General features: G+C 38.4%; 1 protein-coding gene across 3 annotated transcripts; it reads left to right on the top strand.

The window, feature by feature from the left end:
- The first annotated feature begins 800 nt into the window (after positions 1 to 800).
- On the top strand, positions 801 to 19,401 carry snphb (syntaphilin b). Of its 3 annotated transcripts, XM_077610467.1 has the most exons (8): positions 805 to 910; positions 2,466 to 2,705; positions 6,269 to 6,375; positions 7,511 to 7,663; positions 11,040 to 11,210; positions 11,872 to 11,979; positions 12,504 to 12,653; positions 12,751 to 19,401. In XM_077610467.1, exons 3-8 carry the CDS (start codon positions 6,326 to 6,328, stop codon positions 14,636 to 14,638), a joined length of 2,520 nt encoding a protein of 839 aa, XP_077466593.1. In that variant the 5' UTR covers positions 805 to 910; positions 2,466 to 2,705; positions 6,269 to 6,325; the 3' UTR covers positions 14,639 to 19,401. The 3 variants fall into 3 exon arrangements, with proteins under 3 accessions (XP_077466601.1, XP_077466593.1, XP_077466609.1); XM_077610475.1 differs by lacking the exons at positions 7,511 to 7,663; positions 11,040 to 11,210 and having other exon boundaries at positions 801 to 910; positions 2,512 to 2,705; XM_077610483.1 differs by lacking the exons at positions 2,466 to 2,705; positions 7,511 to 7,663; positions 11,040 to 11,210 and having other exon boundaries at positions 859 to 910.
- Positions 19,402 to 23,878: the final 4,477 nt, after the last annotated feature.

The raw sequence follows: 23,878 nt of genomic DNA, 5'->3' as shown, positions 1-23,878 counted from the left end.
TATTAATGTTTTTGGTAGCACATTAGAACTTCTTATGGCAGCTGTGGGGCGAAAAGACAGTTTAAGCGCAGTCAGACGCTTGATCAATACCGCCCACGAGTGACCTCTGTTGGTCAAAGTTAAGCATTGCATACTTTGGATGTATAAAAAAAGAGATTTCCCAAATGGTGCTTGTTTATATTGTGAATGGTCTTTCCAGTCAGTTATGTAACTGTAATGGCCTAACAGATTATTTCCGAGTGCTAAACACAAAACACTTTTTCTTCTTTCTTCTTCCCCTCTCTTGTCTGGTTTGCTTCAGATCATCAACTTCTTGTCTTTTTAGGGTGTTTTTTTTGTATTGAGATTAAGTAAGTGAATTCTGCATATCCATTTTTTTGCCAACCAGTGTCCTATAACTGATAGTTAGTGACGTTGCAATGCCTTTTTTTAGATTTAGGGGGTCTTCAGCCTCCCTAAAATATTGTTTACACCCCCACGAACGTTCCGTCTAAATTGCGCGCGTGCGCAATTGCGCACTACTCTCGTGTTCTCCGTCCACGGCAAACAAATGCAACGCACAAAATAAAATCCAATCTGAATTTTAAAAAAAAAATGAACACATTACATTTTTTTTCTGTGAGCGTAGCAGCCTGTCACTGACAAACAACAAGAAACGATAATTATGAATAAACTATGTTTTATAAACACTGTGTCCAGCCAATGATATGATGCGGTTCACGTCACGTGTGTTTACTTCCGCGGCTTGAGTAAACGTTAACGACATTGATTGGCTGCGCTGGTGTTACGCGTTAGGCGCAGGTGTTTCTGATTTGCAGGTAGTTAATGATTCGGTGGAGCTGCTGCCAAACTTTTATCATTGACATTTGAACGAGAATGAGAAGTGGGAAGGACAGATGTGAAAAGCAAGGTAAAACTTAAGTCACATTTGTGCATATTCTAGAAAATACATTTCATGTATTTTGACTTTTAAATTGTGAGTATGGCTCTCAAGGAATAACATTTCAAAATGGGAACTGTTTATGGCTCTCTCTTTCAAAAAGGTTCCCGACCCCTGACGTATAGTAAGGCTTTTATTTGTTAAAATATGATGATGTATAAGGAAGAGTGTTATGCAAAAATAATAATATTAATTAAAAAAATCTTAAAAAGACCATATATAGTAAGGCTTTTATTTGTTAAAATAGGACGATGTATAGGAAGGGTATATTTTGTAAAAAAAAATAATAATAATAATTTTAAAAAAATAAAAAAAGACCATGTATAGTAAGGCTTTTATTTGTTAAAATATGACGATGTATAGAAAGAGTATATTTTGTAAAAAGAAAACAAAATTCAAAAAATCTAAAAAGACCATGTATAGTAAGGCTTTTATTTGTTAAAATATGATGATGTATAAGGAAGAGTATGTTATGTAAAAAAAAAAAAAATCTAAAAAGACCATGTATAGTAAGGCTTTTATTTGTTAAAATAGGACGATGTAAAGGAAGGGTATATTTTGAAACAAATATATGTATATTCAAAAAAATTCAAAAATGACCATGTATAGAAAGGCTTTTATTTGTTAAAATATGACGATGTATAGAAAGAGGATATTTTGTAATTAAAAAATAAGAAATTCAAAAAAATTCAAAAAAGACCATGTATAGTAAGGCTTTTATTGGTTAAAATATGACGATGTATAGAAAAGGATATTTTGTATTAAAAAAAAAAAAAAAAAAAAAAGACCATGTATAGTAAGGCTTTTATTTGTTAAAATATGACGATGTATAGAAAGCAATATTTTGTAAAGAAGAAAAAAAAAGAAAAGACCATGTATAGTAAGGCTTTTATTTGTTAAAATATGACGATGTATAGAAAGGGTATATTTTGTAAAAAGAAAACAAAATTCAAAAAAATCTACAAAGACCATGTATAGTAAGGCTTTTATTTGTTAAAATATGATGATGTATAAGGAAGAGTATGTTATGTAAAAAAAAAAAAAAAATCTGAAAAGACCATGTATAGTAAGGCTTTTATTTGTTAAAATATGACGATGTATAGGAAGGATATATTTTGAAAAAATATATAAAAAGACAATGTATATTAAGGCTGTATTTGTTCCAAAACTATTACCATTTTTATAGTAAGGACTTTTGCCTTAAAAAAAAAATAAGCCACGTATAGTAAGCCTTTTTTATTAAAACAAAAATATAACCTATATGGTAAGACTACTTTCAAAAAGCTAGACCATGTTGTATATAGTAAAGTTGAACAAATGACCATGTATAGTAAAGCTTTTATTTATTCCAAAAAAATGACAATATGTAGTATGTAATGACAGCATTAACTACAATGAAATTTAAAGCTGCAGTAATGCCAAGATAAATACAACAAACTCAAAAATGGTAACAATCAGGAATTTAAAAAAAAAAAAAAGCTCAACTGACTCTGCACCATTTGAACGTCATTTCCCCTTTAAATAGCGTGACGTAGAGTGACACAGATGTCTCCATCCACAATCCCCTTTAGCTGTGTACATCAATCCCTCCAGTCCTCCCTCCCCAATCCCTCCTCATTGGACCACTCCTCTCCTCCTCCTGTGCAACATCCCCTCCGCATCCCGCAGAGCTCTCGGCAACGGGAAAACATTCCCTAAAAAAATGGAGCCCCTGCAGACAAGGGAGGACTGAGGCGACATACCCAGAAGGGGGGAGAGTCTGCCGGTAAGAAGCCCGCTGCATAGTTTTTGGGCATCGCAAGTATTGCAGTGTAGATGCATTCACTGTGCGTGCATGTGTGTGAAGAACGTGACTTCCATATCAGTGCTGCATGTTTTCTTTTGGATGCACTCTGCGTGTTTGTTTTGAAAGGCGCATCACGCCATGCATCTAGAAGCCAAACCTCCTGCCGTGCGATGGCATTGCGTAAATATGCGGTTTCTTGAGATGAGGCATGGAGACTGTAGTACTGTGCAACAACAGTAGCAGCACACGGAGCGGCGTCCATGTTAGCAGGCCATCAAGTCGTGACGGATTTCCTGCTGCAGCAGTTTGACCTTGCAGCATCTCTGCCGCTGGGGACAGAGCAAACGTGACCTGCTCTTAGCACATTATGAAGTCAGTGGACATTGGGATTTGGATGCATTGAATAGTCCGCAACCCAAAAACAATCACTGGTTAACACGTAAAAGCGATACAAACGTGTAGAAAAGACATGTCTTAGGATAACGATGGTGATGATGCAGTTAAAGGACATTTATTCATTTTTCTAGACTCATCCTGGCTTGGTTTAGAAGGGCAATACTTGAGGAGATGAACCCAGAATTCCCTCCCGAGCCACTTTGTCCAGCTTGTTGTGTTACCAGGCCAGCCAGCAGTATTAAAGAGTGTGAACCATCCAGCTCTGATTCATTCAAGTGCGACCTAAGCTCATTTGTTTATCATAAGATTTGGATTTCAGTCTGACACATTTGCAATATGAACACTTATCCTCATGAATTCGACCCATACATCATCAACACGTCACCATCATTTTAATTGTGTAATGACAATAAAATCATTCAAAACAAACAACAGATGCAAACAAGCAATGGTGAGATAATGTTCACAAAATGCACTTTTCCCTCCATTTTATAGTTCACATGAAGCTACGCAGGTTACAAAAATAGCTTTGGTAACATAAAATCCCCTAAAACCGCCACAAAACTGTGACCTCATTAAGGGACTATCAATATTCACTCAAAAGAAAAAGACAAAGATGATGAAAAATACAATTTAATATAAATTGATAGCATTTCAAAGTGTCCTCCATGGTAGTGAAGCTGTTATTGTTTCTGCTTAAAAGAGGACTCCCATCTCTGTTATCACGCTACGATTTATCTTGGAAAGATGAATGGAATATCAGACAAAATGAAGACAGATGAAAAAGAAAAACAGTGGACTTGTAACCTCCACCCACAGACTATTTACGGGATTGAGAATATTGATTTCCTGTTTGTTCCCTTCTGAGCATACACATCCTTATCGTGTGATCATGTGGGCTTCACCAGATTACCATTATTCACTTTCTGTATGTCTAAATGATGTCGTTCATGAAATATGTCTGTCAAATCACAGTTGATAGTAATACAGATTGCACATGAAGCACCGAGTGTACTTTTACATTTTAAAACAGGTGCCCGGAAATTAAATATCAAGCAATTTCACAATTCAAAACAAGGGATGTCCCAATATTACTGATTTCTGACTTCCGATCTAATCCCATTTTTCTCAAGTTTTGCTGATAGCGATCCAAGGCGCAATTTTTTAACCCAGGAAAAACAAAGCAACATAAAACAACCAGTAAATGATCTTGTGACCAAATCCGGTACTCCAAAAATAGTCATACCAGGCACCGATACCGATAATGAGTATCGGATGGGGACATCGCTATACAAAACAGATTTAAAAAGTCCTTATTGACATCAAACAATATTAAGATAGCGACTTATAAATATTACTGTCGCATTAGAAAGACATCTTGTTAGGGTTAGTTGGGGTTTTGGTTGGTTTGTTTGCTTTTCGCCTCTTGTGTCTCTCCGGGCTTCCCTTTCCCTTCCCAGCTGTGTGCACTTAGTAATCAGCCCTTGTGTGTCTATTTAAACCCTGTATGTTTGTGAGTCATTGTTGGACAACATCACTGGTGTATATTGAAAAGTAACGTGCCGACGCTGCGTAATATGTACTTTTTAATACCAAGTTTCCAAATGCTGGTTGCCCCTAACCAAAAAAAAGTGTTCGTCACCCTTCAAAAGTTGAAGATAGATGTCCAATCATCCTTCTGCTGGGTGAAACATTAGTAAAAATTCTGTGAGACATTTGGATTTGGTATATTTTGGTTGGGTCGATTCACCAAAAATTCACGCTGCACTATGTATTGCTAATAAAAAGTGCTTACATTAACATAACCTGTTTTCAATCAGCTCAGTCGGAAGAAAAAAAACTAGTCCCCCATGGGGTTTAATGGGGGACCTTGGAATTTGTGCATGCACCACATAGCTGTCAGTGTTACGAGACAACCGCCACTCATCATTTTAGACACATAAAAACATTGTAAATGAGATAACCTTCATCGTCAGAGAAATGAAGAGCGAAGCTGACTTTGCAGTACGTGCAAAGAATGACTCAGCGTTTCAGTTTGGCAAGACGTGTTGTGAAGCTGTGCTATAGCCATTCTGTTGGACTTCTACCTCATTCCATTATCAGTATTTTTTTTTATAGATTTCAGAACAATTTGATACTACGTATTTACATCTGACAAAACCCAATGGCAGTCTTTCCCAACCTTTTTGGAGCTGCGGCACACTTTTTGCATTGAAAAAATCTCAAGGGACACCACCATCCGAAAATCTTTTAATTTAAAACTGTCGACTATATAAATAATAGTTATTGTCATCAAAGTTTTATCAGCAGGAATCACATAAACCTCAAATTATTCCAAAATCAAATTGACCCTGACCTAATGTAACCAAAAGTTGATGTCTCGCGGACCCTCAACAATTTCCGGTTCAAGTGATGCAACAATAAGTAATGTAATGTTTTTAATCGCATAATTTTAAGACTTTTCTCCAAATATTACTTAAATCCCCTAATATTACGCAACAACAAAAAAAGTGCTCACACAGACATTATGTCGCCAAAAGTTGATGCCCTGGAAATCAAACAACTTCTGGTTCATGTTAGAGAAAAATAAGCAACAAAATGACTGTTTCACAATCTGAATCTTGCAATAGTATAATCTATGATTTAAAGTTCATCATATTTTGATTTTAACCTTGTAATATTTCAATTTTAATCTCGTTCTATCTATATTTTGTCTCTGAATATTACATTGTATGACTTGACCATTGGTTGGGAAACACTGCCCTACGAAATATACACATTACTGCAGTAAAATGTTAATTTGTCAGTTTGTCTACAGCTTTTTCAATAATGCGCTGGCAAATTAGCATCTGATCATATGCATGATACAGAAAGTGAATGAAAGACAGCGACACCACTTTGAAAGAACTTCAAATTGTAATGGTTGTCGTTTAAATGATTAGAATTGGAAGTTCAACACTGCCATTTTTTTTAGAAACCTAAGCAAAAAATGTTGACTTGACTCATTATGCCAAGGCTTCCCGTGCTAATTAGAGTGTGTATTTTTCCAGTATAGGTCCAAAATTCAGACATTTGATTGGCGCAGCAGAAATGACAAAAGCTCAGTCTCGGGTCGTTGGTTTGATTTTCTTTTCTTTTTCGAACAGGCTTTCATCGGCCAGGTGATTAAGAGGAGACGTTTGACGGGAAGATCGCCCATCCTCATGTCTGCCCCTGCTCCAGCTAGTCGGAGGTCTGCTTCGGGCTCTCGCCGGTAGGTCATCAGAAGACCACAAGTTATGAATGAAGTTCTTATTGAGCTTTGAAAACGCACTTACAAAGGTTTAAACCGAGGAATTGAAGTTTTACCATTAAATTGCCGCACCTCAATTACTACATATCTACGGAAACTATGGATTCCTACTCATCAGTCCACTGCCCAGATGTCATATCTGCAAAACTCAGGCCATTGTGATGACATTATGCCATTTTGTAGATACATTTAATGTTGTCGCAGTTTAATTTTTGAAGCGTGTTTTTTTTGTATTTCGTACTTTAACCTACGGTAGGCGAGCTAACGACTGCGATCCAAATAAAAAAAAATAGCTAAAGAATGAAAAAGTGTAGAAACTCAAATCTTGGACATAGAAAAAACTCTGTGGTGCTCATTTCTTGTGAAGAAAAAAAATCCAGGAGTGAATGAGTCAATTGCGTTGTTTAAATGAAAATGCAAAATGCGGCTTGGCAAGAGACGCATGCTAAACCACAGCTATATTTCTATGCATTGTTTAACATTTTATTAATATTAAATTCATTTAGAAAAAAGTAATCAATACATATATATACTTTTTAGATCGCAGAGGCTGGGCCAAAACACACTCAGCACTCAATCAGATTTTCTTCTTTTGAGTCAGCAGTCTGTCCAACTTAATTTGTTTCTGTCCAATCCTCTCGTGTCAGCTAAGTTCTCACTTTGAAATCAGCCTAACGAGAAGGCAGTTTCCACAAGCTGTTAATATTGACTTTTTAATGTAATTATATTATCACTTTGATTAGAAAATGAATTTCTAAAATTATCCGAGGTACTTAAAACAAAAAAAGCAACTCATTCACATATATTGCATTTACATTTTAACACTTGCTTTAAACCTCATTTATGACTGATTAATCATTGAAACAGCAGCTGCTAGCGGTTAACGCATTTGATAGATTACTATGACAATGAATATTACGATAGTATTTGTTGCTTCATATTTCTCTACGAGCGTGAGGCTCTAAAAGCCCAAGTGGTGTGTGCGGAGCAGCCGTTACAACCATCTGCGGTGATGTTTTCACGGCAACAAGCATCAACAGCTGCCTCAACGCGTGGCTTTGGTGTCCTCCTTTTTCCCCCATCTCTTCTTCCTCAGAATCAACCCTCTGAAGGCACTGCAACCCAAACGTCGCTTGCAGCAAATACTGGCCTCCTCGCCCGTCCCGGTCCCCGGGCCGGAGTCCGGGTCGGGCGTGGCCTCAGCGGCTGCCACGGCGCCGGTAGCCATTCCGGTGCCGGCCCCGCCTACGTGAGAAACACTCGTTACCCTCCTCGAGAGCATGCGCCATAGCTGTTGCAGCTCTGGCATGCAACAACAACAACAAAACAACACGTGCTAGCATGCTGGCTATGCTAACACAGGGGTCAGGGTTTCCTCCCTCAGGCTGTACGGATTAGATGTGAAATCAGAATGATTAAAATCCAACATCTGAGAGGACAACCAATTGGAACGCATTTTGTAAGCATCATCCTTTCTGGTGACGCTAGAACTGCAATGAGGGAAACCTTGAGCCACTCACTGTTGATCTGCACTTAAGCGCCCTAATATGTTGGCAGTGGCCAACTCTTTGAGCGACTACATTTACAGCCCGGAAAACGGCTTTAGTGTATCGCGGAGAACAAACTGTGATCACTGGTGCACAGTGGTGATTTTCCATAGTTTGTCTGTTGCCGGGGAGATTTCTGAAGGCAATACAAAATACGCAATACACAGAAGAGAAAGGACAGCGTGAACATAGATTCATATTTCAAAAATCACAAGAAAGGAATTTACAGTTAGTTTATTCATGCAAGTGCTCTGCATGTATTCAATTGAAAATCCTGCCTGAATTCCCATAATTCCAGGAGATAGCAAGTATTCAATGAAGTTTGACCAGATTTTGCAGAAAATTGACCCAAAAATAATATGCAACCGCTCATGCTTTTTATTCGATGATGACGGAAATATTTTTGTTAGATTTTAAGACTGAATGCAACATAATACGACATTACATATGAGGGTAAATAAGGTCCCATAATTCTTACATTGCTCTTATTTTGTGGTCATTTTCGTGGAGCGTTAAAATCTGGGTATTGCCATTCTATTCCTTTCTCTCGTGTGTGGGGCAGTTTTGTTGTACTTCTGCCTTGGGAATTTTCATTTGAAAAAGGCCACTACTGGTGATCACTGGCTAACAATAGTTGCTCAGTCAACCCTGCTCACAGCTAATGAGACACTGAATCACATGAAACGTGTCTAATTGCATGCTGGCTTTGCAATTGCTATTAAAAGGCATTCTTTTAATTGTTTTTTTTCCATTTAGTTTTCTTGGATCATTTAATCTTTCTTGCAGCACAATCAAGGCTGGATGACTTGAATCAAAGTTTTGAGATTCAACATTTAAATCTTAGGCTAAGGGTAAAGTGTGCATGTCCTTGGTCTCGCTGGTGTATATTTTCCCTGGGTACTTCCTCTCACATTCCAAAAACATGCATATAGGACTAAACTATCCATATTATTAATGCCATCTTGAATGGTGTTATGTTCCCTGCGATTGGCTAGCAAGCAGTACATGGTATATAGCCCACCTCACAGCCCCCCTGAGTCTATTTGCTTTGTTCTTTGTTTGTAATTCAATACCTAAGTGTGCATTTTAGCAATGAATAGCTGGCCACCTCCTCAAAAACACAAAAAACATCTTGACTATCCCTTTTGCTTTGACCCAAAATGACAAGTTGATCAATCTTAGCTGAGCTTGGCAATGTCTGACCAGTACACGACGGTACTTCTTATGTTCCACTGAATTAATTTAAATACTTTACAAAAAAATTCGATTCTATATACAGTGTATATTTCTCATCTCATCTCATTTTCTGAACCGCTTTATCCTCAATAGGGTCGCGGGGGGTGCTGGAGCCTATCCCAGCTGACTTCGGGCCAGAATTGGTGGCCAGCCAATCGCAGGGCACAAGGAGACAAACAACCATTCATTCTCACATTCATACCTAGGGGCAATTTAGTGTCCAATCAGTCTACCATGCATGTCTTTGGAGTGTGGGATGAAACCGGAGTACCCGGAGAAAACCCACGCAGGCCCGGGGAGAACATACAAACTCCCCACAAGTGGATATTTGCTCTTGTCAATTGTATATATGATCAAATTGCTATTTATGCTAAGAATTTGAAGCCAAGGTACTTTCTAGCTAGCTGCGTGCTCGGTCACTAACGTTTGCAGAAAGCGTTAATAAGTTATTAAATATGAAGGTCTTGGAATTTCCACATATTTTGAATCATGTGAAGCCAAAGGTAATGGAAATGAGTAGCTAATTGCTTGCATATAAAAAATTAATGACGTAAATATATCTGAAAAAGTAATACTACATTGTGGAAAACAAGAAAGAAATACATTAATGGAGTACTACATGAGTGGAGGTTTTGCTGCTTCTGTCAATATTGTTCTCCGAACATGCTGAACACAACTTGTGAAAAAAGGGACTTCACCTCAGTGTTCTCACTATCCACAATTAGATCAGGCTTTTATACTGAGAGTACGCTCTTAGATATTGCATCTATTAAGTACACTCAAGCTTTGAGTGGATCGTGATATTTAACCCTCAGGCCATGTCCATAAAAACACTCATCTTTTTCAAAGTGTATATTTTACATGCAAATGCTATCTGGCATCAAAAAGGCGCATCTTGTTTTTGATTTGTCAATATGGTATAAAGAAAGCTAAGCGCTCCATTATTTAACAGAGTATACAACTTCAATTGAAATATCCGTCCTGTGAAGTATTCTAAACTTATTTTCAACTGTCCATTTTCTTCATTCCATAGCGTTTCTTTTGGCCGCATTGCTTTCAGTTCATGTGTGTGGCTGTTAGATTTATTTTGCATTATAAATTAGCAAAGGAACGGAACAATGGTGCTAGTTATTGTGAAATATGTCAGTCCTTTTGAAATATTTTTATTATCATTTGTTTAATATGTGACAAAATAGTTCAATCGAAGAATGTTCCTGTAGAATATTTGTTAAATGGTGCTGGTTAAAAGTGAAGTATAAGTGCAATTGTATTCCTCTAATGTTCAATGGCAATTGTACCAATTAACTTGATACGTTTAACATTTTCAAAAGCATGCGTGGTCTCTGTAAATTAAATATATTTCTAGTCAAATTAGGACATGCAAATTGACTTGATACTTGTCAGTCTTGACTTGCGATTTAGGACTTAACGGCAATTAGACTTGTGACTTGCAAAAAAAAAGACTTCTCCCACCTACGCTTGTTATTAAGATTACGTAAACCCACCAAAGATTTCTACACTGCGTAGACATCAGAACAAATTGTTGGTGTGGAATTTTGTTCAAATGTCAAACCTTAATTTTGACTATAAAACCATAGATTAACTTGCATTTACGTACAATAAGGAAGTGCGATTAGAATCAGTGACTGCCTCCTGCAGGACAGATTTGGCATGCCTCTATTTTGAAGTTTCCTTTTTCTATAGATTTTAGTCTAGAGAACTGCAACGGAACTCCTAGAACTGTTGCTCAAAAATAAAAATGGACAGCCCAAATTAATTGTGGTGTAAATAGTAACACTCCTGTGTGACCTAACACCTTGTTATCTTTGCTTGGTGTGTCAGGTTTGACTATTGCAGGTTCATAGAGCTAGACTACGTTCCCATGGAGACAGGTTACATGGTGTCAATGCGCCCAACCAAAGGCTATGCATCCATCACAAAAGGACACTCTTCAACAAAGTCTCCGGACCGCTATAGCCGTCCCACAACCTCCCCCTCTATCCCTCACACTCGGTCTGTCCAGCACACAGTCATCTGTGATTCACAATCTGGAGCATGGGAATGTTTCACTTCATCCTGAATGTTTCATTGTGTGTTTCTCATTAGTGGAAGGTGTTACTCCAACCTAGTATCCAGTCTGAGCTGTTTTTTCACCTTCATTTGCAACCCCACATACTTATTTTAAACTACAGTGGACCCTCGGAAACCGGAAGGTGTCTGAGGCCAAGTACCTCAAAGGTTTCAGGCGGAAAAATTTATTCAAAAGTCCAAAAATAACCTTGACAAACAAAAATATAAAAGGTCAGCCTTGGGAGTCATGACTTACCTTCTGTTTACTTGCTTACATTTGCACAAATAACTAATTGCTTCTTGGAATATACTATGTTTGACAACTGAGTGTCCAATGTATTCCTCAGAAGGATCTTGCCCTGCCTTTGTTTTTATTTTTATTTAGCTCATAACAATGCATACTGGCTTTTTTCCCCCAATTTTGTCCTTATTAAACACTGCAGTCTGCATACTGCATACGTAATGCTTTTCATGCAATTGTGCATTCCTTGGCACGCACATGTATCTGTCACTTGTTTGTTTTTGGTCAACAAATCATGGAGTTGATTGTTATGTGGTCACCTGGAGGGATTTTTTGAACAATATATTTTCTCTTCGAAACCAGGAGGTCACCTGCAGGCCCCAGTAACAGAGACCCTTATGGCAATGCAACTCTTGGTAGCAGCAGCAACTCAGGCTCTTGTAAAGGCAGCGACTGCAGTCCAACAAAAGGGTAAGAACATGTTTTTTGTTTGTTTTACAAAATTGTACAAATGTACAAACTAATCAAACGACAACAAAAATGAAATGAGCACTGTTTCTCAGGGCAAACGGGACCTGCGTGGGTTTCCTCCGGCTACTCCGGTTTCCTCCCACATCCCAAAAACATGCATGGTAGGCCGATTGAACACTCTAAATTGCCCATAGGTATGAGTGTGAGCATGCATGGTTGTTTGTCTCCTTGTGCCCTGCGATTGGCTGGCCACCAATTTAGGGTGTCCCCTGCCTCTGGCTCAGTCAGCTGGGATAGGCAGGCTCCAGCACCCCCCACGACCCTAGTGAGGATAAAGCGGTTCAGAAAATGAAATGAGATCATTTTCCTATTAACATTTACAGTTTACATTTACAAACTTTCACTTGGCTACGAACTTTATTTCTTAGAGACAAAAATGTAAGACTTAGAAACCAACTGAACTCATAACCATAAATCAAACCTGCAAATTTATAAGACTTGCTTTCATGCACTTTTGCCAACAGACGTCACCAAAAGTACATATCATGTACAGACAACCATGGCATCCGGCCCCCACCACCAGAGCAGTACCTCACACCACTCCAGCAGAAAGAGGTGTGTATCCGTCACCTGCGGGCGAAGCTAAAAGAAACCATTAACACACTGCAAAACAGGTTAGCATTTCAAATGAACCTCCGGTTCTTTAATTCTACCATTACTCTCGAAACACACTCATTTATGTAGTACACTTTTGCCATTTTACCCTCTTAGGGACACAGAGATAGATGAGTTGAGAGAAAAGCTTTACAAAATGCAGGAGGACTGGGTTGAGGAGGAGTGTCACCGCGTGGAGGCTCAGCTGGCCCTGAAGGAAGCACGACTAGAGATTCAGCAACTGAAGCAGGCCGTCGACACAGTCCGCGACAGGTTGAGTAATGCCGTAGGAATTAGCGGGGACGCCGGGGTCCAAAAGTACTTTCAGGACATAAACACACAAAACCACAAGCTTGAGAACCTGCTGCTCAACATGGAATTAGCTCAGGTTGGATTAACTAAGGAGGGGGAAGCCATAGCAGGTCGTCGGATCCGTGTCGGGGGTTCGGCGCCAGCGTCAGTTTCTGGGGAAAGTCCTGGGGGGATCCCAAAACCAGCAATAGGTGGAAGGTCATCTTGTTCTTGTGACTGTTCGCCAGCTCGTTCTATGACTCGTAGTTCCACCTACACCAAACTGAGCGACCAAGCTGAAAACCGAAATAACATTAGTGCCGATTTCCCGTCTCTTTCTGCTGATGGCACTCAGGACAGTGGGATCGTATGCTGCGGGGAAAGCGGCAGTGTCCCGAGTCGGGCCGACTTGCTCCTGGAAGCTGCCTTCCTTTCGGAAGAAACCGCATCATTACTCAACTCCTATGCGCAAACCTTTTCCCGTTCAACATCCAACTCTTTACCTCACGCTTACTCTCAAACTTTACCTCACTCTTTCCCTCGCAACCTGTCACACTCAGTGGCCCACTCGTTGCCACACTCCGCCACTTACGAGAAGCTGTGCTCAGGTGAACGCCTGCCAACATTTCGTTGCGGTGGCGGAGGCTGTATGAGCCACCCCTGCCTGTCACACCACCACCTCTACCTACATCCTTTACGCGAAACAGGCATTCAAACCGAGAGTTGTCCCATCCCGGCCACATCCGGTGGCCAGTCAGACTTGGATACAATTGCTGAACAACGTACTTTCCGATCCCAAGCTTGCAGTCCGACTTCAACCTGGGTGTCCGACGAGGAAGATTACGACTCCATCGCCACTACAACTTCTGTCACCAGGTCAACTGTAATGAGCACAGCTACGGAGCCGATTCCATTTTCCAAAATGTCACGGGTTGATTCCATACCCCGCTCTGCCACGGTGGCCTTTTCCATGGAGAGTCCGTCGAGTGAGGCCAAGGAGGGTGCAAATGAAGACACGCAAGAAGCCGTAACGGATAACCGTTGTGACGTAACTGTAGTACTGCCCACAAGAGTACAGCAAGACACAGAGGTGGCAAAAATGGTGATAAATCAGGAAGAACCAAAGGGGGTCGCACTTGGGAGTTTCACAGAGAGAATGGAGGCCCAATGGACTGGAGGGGATAGAAGAGTTGGGAACCCATTTGAAACACACACAGGTAACAACATCCAGCAAGCTGACGGCTTGATTCAGATAGAAACACAAGGACAGTGCCCATTTAGCCCAGAATCCCCACAAGTCATAGAACACCCTCAGACATCCCAGCCAAAACGATCTAGTTCCCATGAAGAACTAGGAGCTGGTGTTATAATCGTTGGGGAGCATAACAGCGAGATTGACGTTGAGTCAGAAGCCGAAGAGCAAGGTGAAGAAGCAGCAGTAGCATTGGAGGAGGACTCCGCCTCTAGTTCCGAGCCAGTACAGAAAAGCTACTGGAGTCGTCACTTTCTGGTGGACTTGCTGGCAGTGGCTGTCCCTGTAGTGCCGACAGTGGCGTGGCTGTGCCGAGGTCCGGTTCGTGACGGACAGCCGATGTACCACTTTGGCTCGCTGCTAAGAGGTTGCTGCACAGTGGCCCTGCACTCCCTGCGCCGAGGAGGGGGGTTGCGGCATTACCCTGCAGGCGGGGGGGACCTTAGTGGAGCCCAAATGTGAAAAGAGAAGTTCTCATCAATTGCCTCCAATGGGACGTTTGACCATCGCTACATGGCTTTTTTTGTTTGTTGCAAAGTCTGGTAACAGACTCATGAACATCCTGCCCTGTGTCCTTCATTAAAGGGAACTTGAAAGTCAAGTGATTGGGTTGTCCCAACCACAGGTCCAAGGAGAAAGAATGAATGTGTTGTGAATAATCATTACTTGCTTATTCTATCCTGGATGTTTGGTTTTAAAATGCAGGGAATACTGTTAAGGTTTGTTGCCTGGTCAACATCACCAACTCACTGATGACAGGAACTAGCACTTTGTTGGAAACGTACACAAAATCCTATCTAGATGTTCAAGATTGTGTACCAAATTGTCTATGTAAACAAATTAAAAACTCATGGCTATATCATCCTTAAGGATTCCATATTCAGAAGTCATCCAGGTCTTTTAAAGTCCAACGCAACTGACGCTGTGAAAAAGGTCACAAAACAAAACACCATCAATTCATTGGAAGGCTTTACCAATGATATTGAAGCTAAATTTGCACCAAGCAATCAAGTTAAGTCCACTTCCTTTTTCAGTGGTAGTTAGGAAATCAAGAATCCAGAGAGGTCTTGTGCTTCTCACAAGATGTGTTAAGAGTGAAAATGTTTGTTTTCGTTATTGTTGTTTTTGTTTTGCTGGTGGACGCCTTGAAGGAATATGTTTGGAATTTCAATGTCACTTAGTTAAGCCTTTCAATTCAAATGCTTTTCGATAGAACTTAAGCTCATTAGAGTCATGGCTGGAAAATTGGGGGTCTACCCAAATTGACTGCAGGCAAAAGGTGAGGAATAGCCTGCTCTGGTTGCCAGTCCGTGATGATCCCCAAATGCTTTCATTCCGAGCTAAACTTGCACTTTCACTCCACAAATAGTTAAATGTGTTTGTCTTTTACTCTGGTATACTCTGCTGTACAGTTCTAAAACTCCTGTTGTCTCGTCCAACTGTCACTCTGGAGTTTATTGCATACCCTCCAGTCGGTAACTTGGGAGGTGAAAAGGGCAACTTGAGAACATGCTCTTTATGCTATGCATCCTGCTAGCCGTAGAATAAAAGCTAACATAAATACTTAAATGTGGTGGACCCTTGGGGATGGCACATAATGTCTTTGTTCAGATTTGAAAATGTCAGTGTAAAAAAAAAAGATAAAACTTTAAATAAAAACTGCATTCAAATGTGCTAATCTTACAGCTGTTCATTTATCCACTCTGTCATAATTTCCATTTACCGTTTTGGCTTACCATTGCTGATATCCAAATGGATGAAGACATACACAAAAAGGTTGTACAATCCTATTTGTGTTTGCATTTGAATATCAAATTCAGAGTATAGTTTAACCACCAAACTGTTTGCATCCTGAGGGTCCGCTGGAGCTAAAATTAGGAGGTTGTGGGTGTTTTCTTAATATGAATGTTCTTTTTTTGTGACAATCTAAATATGTAAAGAGAAGGAAAAGAAAACCTTTTATCCAAATGTTAAATATCTCTGGAAAAAAAAGCATAACCGACTCGGACCTATTGAAATGTAATTTGGAGAGTGACTAAACATGACTTTCTTTCCATTTTGATTTGCACTATTGTTCACTTTATGAATTGTAAGCAATTACTTGAATTACTGCAGCTGTACGGTGTGTATTTATGCAGTCAAATTGGTTGTTATGTGCAGCTAAGTGTGGGACTTCCTCTAAAATAATACATTTATGTTTGTTTGTCTGATCACTTTAAAGCCTTTCACGCACAAACCGGCATTGCTGAGTACCTGAATAAAAGTACTGCGATACAGCTCTTAAGAAATTTATGGAATTGTCATCATCTCAACTTTGTGGGAATATAGTTTGCGGAAAGGCTGATTCTTTACCAAATGCATTTGGATGAGTCCTGTGCCGAAAAGCACCACAATGCAACTAGTTACTGCAAAGGAGAAAATAACATTTGACATGGCTTATCGCATGTGTCCCAGTACTTTTGTTACATTTAGTTGGCCTATCGCAAAACTCATGTGACGCAATGGTGAAAAAGGAGCGGTGGCTGGAAACATTGCATAAGACAGTGACAATCATGACCATTTAGCATCTTAATGATATGGACAACGTGCAAATAATGAATGTTACGTTAATACAAATTAGTATGTGGGTCCAAAGATATACTGTATGTGGTTTAATGTAAAAAAAATACCCCTAAGGATCAATATGTAAAGCTCATTATAAATCAGCATCTGTACTGACATACATTGAAAGACTTCTGTAGACTTTTTAGACTGTTGGAGTGAGTGAGGGCTCAAAGTCTCGCTTGCTTTCTTCCTCTACTTGGTGAGAACACTAACTAAAATTCTAGTCCTGCTTTTTCTGGACAGATCAGAATGAAATTTGTTTGGTATATTCTAGGAATGTATATGCATCGACCGTCAATGAGTATACATCCCTAATTATTTTATCTCAGTGCTTATTAATTGGCTTAATTAAGTGCAGTGTTACAGTAATCCCTCAAATATCACGGTTTCAACTAGCGCGGCTTCACTACATTGTTTTTTTCTGGGGGATTTTTTTTTTGTTAATTCAATTTTTTTGTAAGTTCATAAAAATGTGAAAATCCACGCTGAAATTCGCAAGCGGAAGCCACTCCCATCCTCCGCTTGCTACTAGGACTCAGCACTGAAGTAAAAAAAAAATATATATATATATATATATATATTTATTTATTTTTAAATAGGGGTGACCCTACTTTGCGGTTTTTCGTTTATCATGGCCATGTCTGGTCTACATTAACCGCGATAATCGAGGGATTACTGTATCATTCATTGCAGCTTCGAGTTAGCCAATAGAGGGCAGGCTTTCAACATAGGTAAAAATGATTTGGCAAATGAGTGCTTTGTATTACAAATGGTAAAAGAACACAATAAGTGTATAACAAGGCACGCGTCTTAATTTGAATGATAAGCGTGAAAGAAGTCTCCGTTCAATGAAAAAAGAAGGTATTCATAATTACAGCAATCAATCGATGAATATTAACTAAAGAGCGATGCGCAACAAAACAGCAGATTAGATTTCATCATTTTCCCCAACTCTAAACTAAACGACTTCAAATAAATTTATATTAATAATGATATTAAAAGTAACATTTTCATCCCTCATAGACTCATTGTACCAACTTTGTAGCCAACTAAATTACTCAACTGATGCCGGATATGGAACTAAAGGATATTGCCACAAAAAGCCATTGAATCTTTTTTTATCTTCTAAAAATGAATGTCATTGTGCAGGTTCATTTTTGTTGCAAAGCAGATGTGTATATTTGTTATTGAGCACTCTGTAGACGCTTAATAGAATGTAATTCCGATGTGTGTTTTACATTATAGATAGATGCAAACTTGTTTGTATTTTTCCTTTATTTAAACTTATTGTTCCATGCATTGGCATTAAGGGCAATAAAATATTGCTGAACCAAATAACTCCATATTGGTGCATCATACATTTTGTTTTAATTACATAATGATTGAAACACAGAAATTCAAACCTGATTGAATAATTGATGTTAATTAACACTTGCATTGAACCAGTAGATGTAAAAAAATATTTTAGCTGAATCATTGCCAACATAATTTGCACTCAAAATACAGACGCTCCCCTACTTACGAACATTCAACTTACGAACAACGGTACATACGAACATGTCTGCAAATTGCGTTTAAGTCCAAAAATGTTCGCAAGTCCAATTTTGTATTTCGCGCCTTTTTCGGAGTAGTACTTCTTTCCGCCGCTAATACCGACGCCTGGCGCTGTGAGAGCTCAGCTCACCCAGCATCTACCTTCTTCTTCGTTGCAATGCGAAAGTGCGTGAATGTAACTCCAGTGTGCAAAGAACCTTTTTCATTTGTATCATCAAATATCTCATGCATCCAATATTGAATATGGTTGGTAAAAAGCTAAAGGCTTCTATTGAGGGAGTTGCAAGGAAGAGGCAAGCCATTTCATTTGAAACGAGTGGCAATAATAACGAAGCTTGATGCGCGTGAGAGTGGTAAGCGTTTCACGGGCATTGAATCGTTCGACCGTCAGTACCATTTATAAACAGAAAGATCGAGCAGCAGGACCCAAATATTGAACGTTGCACAAAGTTTGCAAATCAATTGAATGATGCCATACAGTGCTACCGCATCATTTATGATGAAAAAAAGAAGAAAACTGTGCAATCGTCATTAGGTCGCTTCTCTTGGCCAGTTTCTAATACATAAATCTCTCTCTCTCTCTACAGTACTGTACATATTCTCTCCATTTTATTAAATGTTTTTTTTTCAGTACAAACCAATGCGTGTTACTTATACAAGCCTTAAACATACAAATGCACTTATATAAACCTTCAATATACTTATATCGGCCTTAAACATAAATTATAATACAAAATATAGCACTGAATCAACTTACAAACAAATTCAACTTATGAAAAATCGCTCGGAACCAATTGCGTTCGTAAGTAGGGGAGCGTCTGTATATGTTTTGACGAAAGTTTGGCGACACTCTTTTTCCTTGTCGACGATAATGTCAAATATTTATTCATCTTATTAGACGTGCTTCATAACTGAGCAAAGAATACCCCGAGATTTGGTACAAACGTAAAGCTGGCATGCAAAATGACTTGAATGGCTGGACATCGTAAGGCTTTTTCTTTTAAAAAAAGTGGTCTATGTAAAGTAAAGCTTTTATTTGTTTAAAAAATAAATACTATGTATATATAGTCAGGCTTTTTTCTTTAAAAATGACCATGTATATTAAGGGTTTTTATTAAAAAATGACCATGTATAGTAAGGCTTTTTAATTTAAAAAAAACGACCATGTACAGTAAAGCGTTTTTCTTAAAAGACGACATAGTATAGTAAGGCTTTTTTTCTTAAAAAATGACTAGTATTGTAAGGCTTTTTTCTTAAAAAAAACGACATAGTATTGTAAGGCTTTTTTTTTCGTAAAAAACGACATAGTATAGTAAGGCATTTTTCTTAAAAAACAACATAGTATAGGCTTTTTTCTTTAAAGACGACGTAGTATAGTAAGGCTTATTTTCTTTAAAAACGACACAGTATAGTAAGGTTTTTTTGTCTGTAAAAACGACATAGTATAGTAAGGCTTTTTATTTACAAAAAAATACCATGTATAGTAAGGCTTTTTTCTTAAAAAATGACCATGTATAGTAAGGCTTTTTTGTTTAAAAAAGACCATGTATAGTAAGGCTTTTTTTCTTAAAAAACGACATAGTATAGTAAGGCTTTTTTTCCTAAAAAACGACATAGTATAGTATGGCTTTTCCCCCTAAAAAAACGACATAGTATAGCATGGCTTTTTTTCTTGAAAAACGACATAGTAGAGTAGAGGAAGGCTTTTTCCCTAAAAAACGACATAGTATAGTATGGCTTTTCCCCCTAAAAAACGACATATTATAGTATGGCTTTTTTCCTTTAAAAAACGACATAGTATAGTATGGCTTTTTTTCTTAAAAAACGACAGTTTAGTAAGGCTTTTTTTCTTAAAAAACGACATAGTATAGTATGGCTTTCCCCCCCTAAAAAACGACATAGTATAGCATGGCTTTTTTTCTTGAAAAACGACATAGTAGAGGAAGGCTTTTTCCCCTAAAAAACGACATAGTATAGTATGGCTTTCCCCCCTAAAAAACGACATAGTATAGTATGGCTTTTTTCTTAAAAAACAACATAGTATAGGCTTTTTTCTTTAAAGACGACATAGTATAGTAAGGCTTATTTTCTTTAAAAACGACACAGTATAGTAAGGCTTTTTTGTCTTTAAAAACGACATAGTATAGTAAGGCTTTTTATTTACAAAAAAAGACCATGTATAGTAAGGCTTTTTTCTTAAAAAATGACCATGTATAGTAAGGCTTTTTTGTTTAAAAAAGACCATGTATAGTAAGGCTTTTTTTTTCTTAAAAAACGACATAGTATAGTAAGGCTTTTTTTCCTAAAAAAGACATAGTATAGTATGGCTTTTTCCCCCTAAAAAAACGACATAGTATAGCATGGCTTTTTTTCTTGAAAAACGACATAGTAGAGGAAGGCTTTTTCCCTAAAAAACGACATAGTATAGTATGGCTTTCCCCCCTAAAAAACGACATAGTATAGTATGGCTTTTTTCCTTTAAAAAACGACATAGTATAATAAGGCTTTTTTTCCTAAAAAACGACATAGTATAGCATGGCTTTTTTTCTTGAAAAACGACATAGTAGAGGAAGCCTTTTTTTCTTAAAAAAAACATTTCAGAAGACACTGTGGTCCAGTGGCAAGAACAATGGGTTGAAATTGAAGTTGGACACAAGTTCAAATCTGGAGTGAGTTCAAGTCCACTCTTTGCAAATCTCAAATTGTTTATTGAGGTGATGAAAATGATAAATATAACTTCCAATCATCTAATTTCAGAAGTCACTGTGGTCCAGTGGCAAAGACAATGGGTCAGACAGACCTCAAGTTAGTGGATTTGACTGCCATGTGGGAGATGGGGTTCGAATCCCGCTCTCGTTTGACTAATCACTACACTAGTAGTTCAGTAAATGGGTAATCCTTTTTTCATTCAAATAAAGACTTAGTCATTTTTTTTCAGCAAAACAATATTTCCGGTCAGCCTTCGGCTGACCGGAAGACAGTTGGGAGGGGGGGTTCCTGGTGGTGTTCGACAGTCGGCCTGCGGCCGACTGCCGACACCATACAGTCGTTGACTGGCGACACCGGGATGTGAACCCTCGACACCCACGTCGCAGGCAGGTGACTTACCCACTACACCACGAGGCAGCCCGCCTATACATGATTGGAAGTTATATTTATCCTTTTCATTACCTAAATAAACAATTTGAGAATTGCAAAGAGTGGAATTGAACTCATTCCTGATTTGAACTTGAGTCCACCTGAAGTTCTGACCCATTGTCTTTGCCACTGGACCACAGTGACTTCTGAAATGATGTGATTGGAAGTTATATCTATCCATTTCATTACCTCAATAAACAATTTGAGAATTGGAAAGAGTGGAATTGAACTCACTCCTGATTTGAACTTGAGTCCACCTGAAGTTCTGACCCATTGTCTTTGCCACTGGACCACAGTGACTTCTGAAATGTTGTGATTGGAAGTTATATCTATCCTTTTCATTACCTCAATAAACAATTTGAGAATTGCAAAGAGTGGAATTGAACTCACTCCTGATTTGAACTTGAGTCCACCTGAAGTTCTGACCGTTTGTCTTTGCCACTGGACTACAGTGACTTCTGAAATGATGTGATTGGAAGTTATATCTATCCTTTTCATTACCTCAATAAACAATTTGAGAATTGCGAAGAGTGGAATTGAACTCACTCCTGATTTGAACTTGAGTCCACCTGAAGTTCTGACCCATTGTCTTTGCCACTGGACCACAGTGACTTCTGAAATGTTGTGATTGGAAGTTATATCTATCCTTTTCATTACCTCAATAAACAATTTGAGAATTGCAAAGAGTGGAATTGAACTCACTCCTGATTTGAACTTGAGTCCACCAGAAGTTCTGACCGTTTGTCTTTGCAACTGGACCACAGTGACTTCTGAAATGAAGTGATTGGAAGTTATATTTATCCTTTTCATTACCTCAATAAACAATTTGTGAATTGCAAAGAGTGGAATTGAACTCACTCCTGATTCCCACCTCAAGTTCTGAACCAATATTTTTGCCACTGGACCACAGCAATAACTAGGAGAAGAACCAGAAGTCAGATTTATTCTCCGACTTTCTTAGCCTTACTATACTATGTCGATTTTTTAAAGAAAAAAGCCTTACTATATACAGACGCTCCCCTACTTACAAACATTCAACTTACGAACAACGGTACATACGAACATGTCTGTAAATTGCGTTTAAGTCCAAAAATGTTCGCAAGTCCAATTTTGTATTTCGCGCCTTTTTCGGAGTAGTACTTTTTTCCGCCGCTAATACCGACGCCTGGCGCTGTGAGAGCTCAGCTCACCCAGCATCTACCTTCTTCTTCGTTGCAATGCGGAAGTGCGTGAATGTATCTCCAGTGTGCAAAGAACCTTTTTCATTTGTATCATTAAATATCTCATGCATCCAATATTGAATATGGTTGGTAAAAAGCTAAAGGCTTCTATTGAGGGAGTTGCAAGGAAGAGGCAAGCCATTTCATTTGAAACGAGTGGCAATAATAACGAAGCTTGATGCGCGTGAGAGTGGTGAGCGTTTCACGGGCATTGAATCGTTCGACCGTCAGTACCATTTATAAACAGAAAGATCGAGCAGCAGGATCCAAATATTGAACGTTGCACAAAGTTTGCAAATCAATTGAATGATGCCATACAGTGCTACCGCATCATTTATGATGAAAAAAAGAAGAAAACTGTGCAATCGTCATTAGGTCGCTTCTTTTGGCCAGTTTCTAATACATAAATCTCTCTCTCTCTCTCTACAGTACTGTACATGTTCTCTCCATTTTATTAATTTTTTTTTTTTCAGTACAAACCAATGCGTGTTACTTATACAAGCCTTAAACATACAAATGCACTTATATAAACCTTCAATATACTTATATCGGCCTTAAACATAAATTATAATACAAAATATAGCACTGAATCAACTTACAAACAAATTCAACTTATGAACAATCGCTCGGAACCAATTGCGTTCGTAAGTAGGGGAGCGTCTGTATACAGGATGTTCCAAAATGTTTGACTCCATTTCGTAGGCCAATAGTTTTGAGAATTTTTGTTGGAATGACATCAAATTTTCATAGTTTGTTTTTTTGTGTAGCGTTTAGCATTTCTATCTAGTTGTAGTATGGTTCCTTTCTTTTGAAGTGAATGGCATTTCTTGACCTGAAAAGATAGAACGTAACACACAAAAACTTGAAACGTTTCTACACAAGCTGTGAAAATTTGAGGTCATTCCAACAAAAATTGTCAAAATTATTGGCCTGTATATTTTGAGTGCAAATTACATGTTGGCAATGTTAATAAGATTACTTCATAGATCAATTGTGTTGAACCTTTAATTTGTCTTGAATGTCATTTTTAGTCTTTAGTATAACATTCTCCAGCTTTTAAACATGTCAATCAGCCAATTTCTTTAAAAAGTTATGTACACGTACGAGGTATATTATTATTATATTATAATGCCCCATGAAAATTTGTTTCTCAAGTATTTTTTTAATAATCTTGTTTTGCTATTAT

The sequence above is a fragment of the Stigmatopora argus genome, chromosome 1, assembly GCF_051989625.1.
Source record: "Stigmatopora argus isolate UIUO_Sarg chromosome 1, RoL_Sarg_1.0, whole genome shotgun sequence".
Lineage (NCBI taxonomy): Eukaryota > Metazoa > Chordata > Actinopteri > Syngnathiformes > Syngnathidae > Stigmatopora > Stigmatopora argus.
The sequence above is the reverse complement of the archived record's forward strand: the minus strand, read 5'-3'. Positions and strand labels throughout refer to the sequence as shown.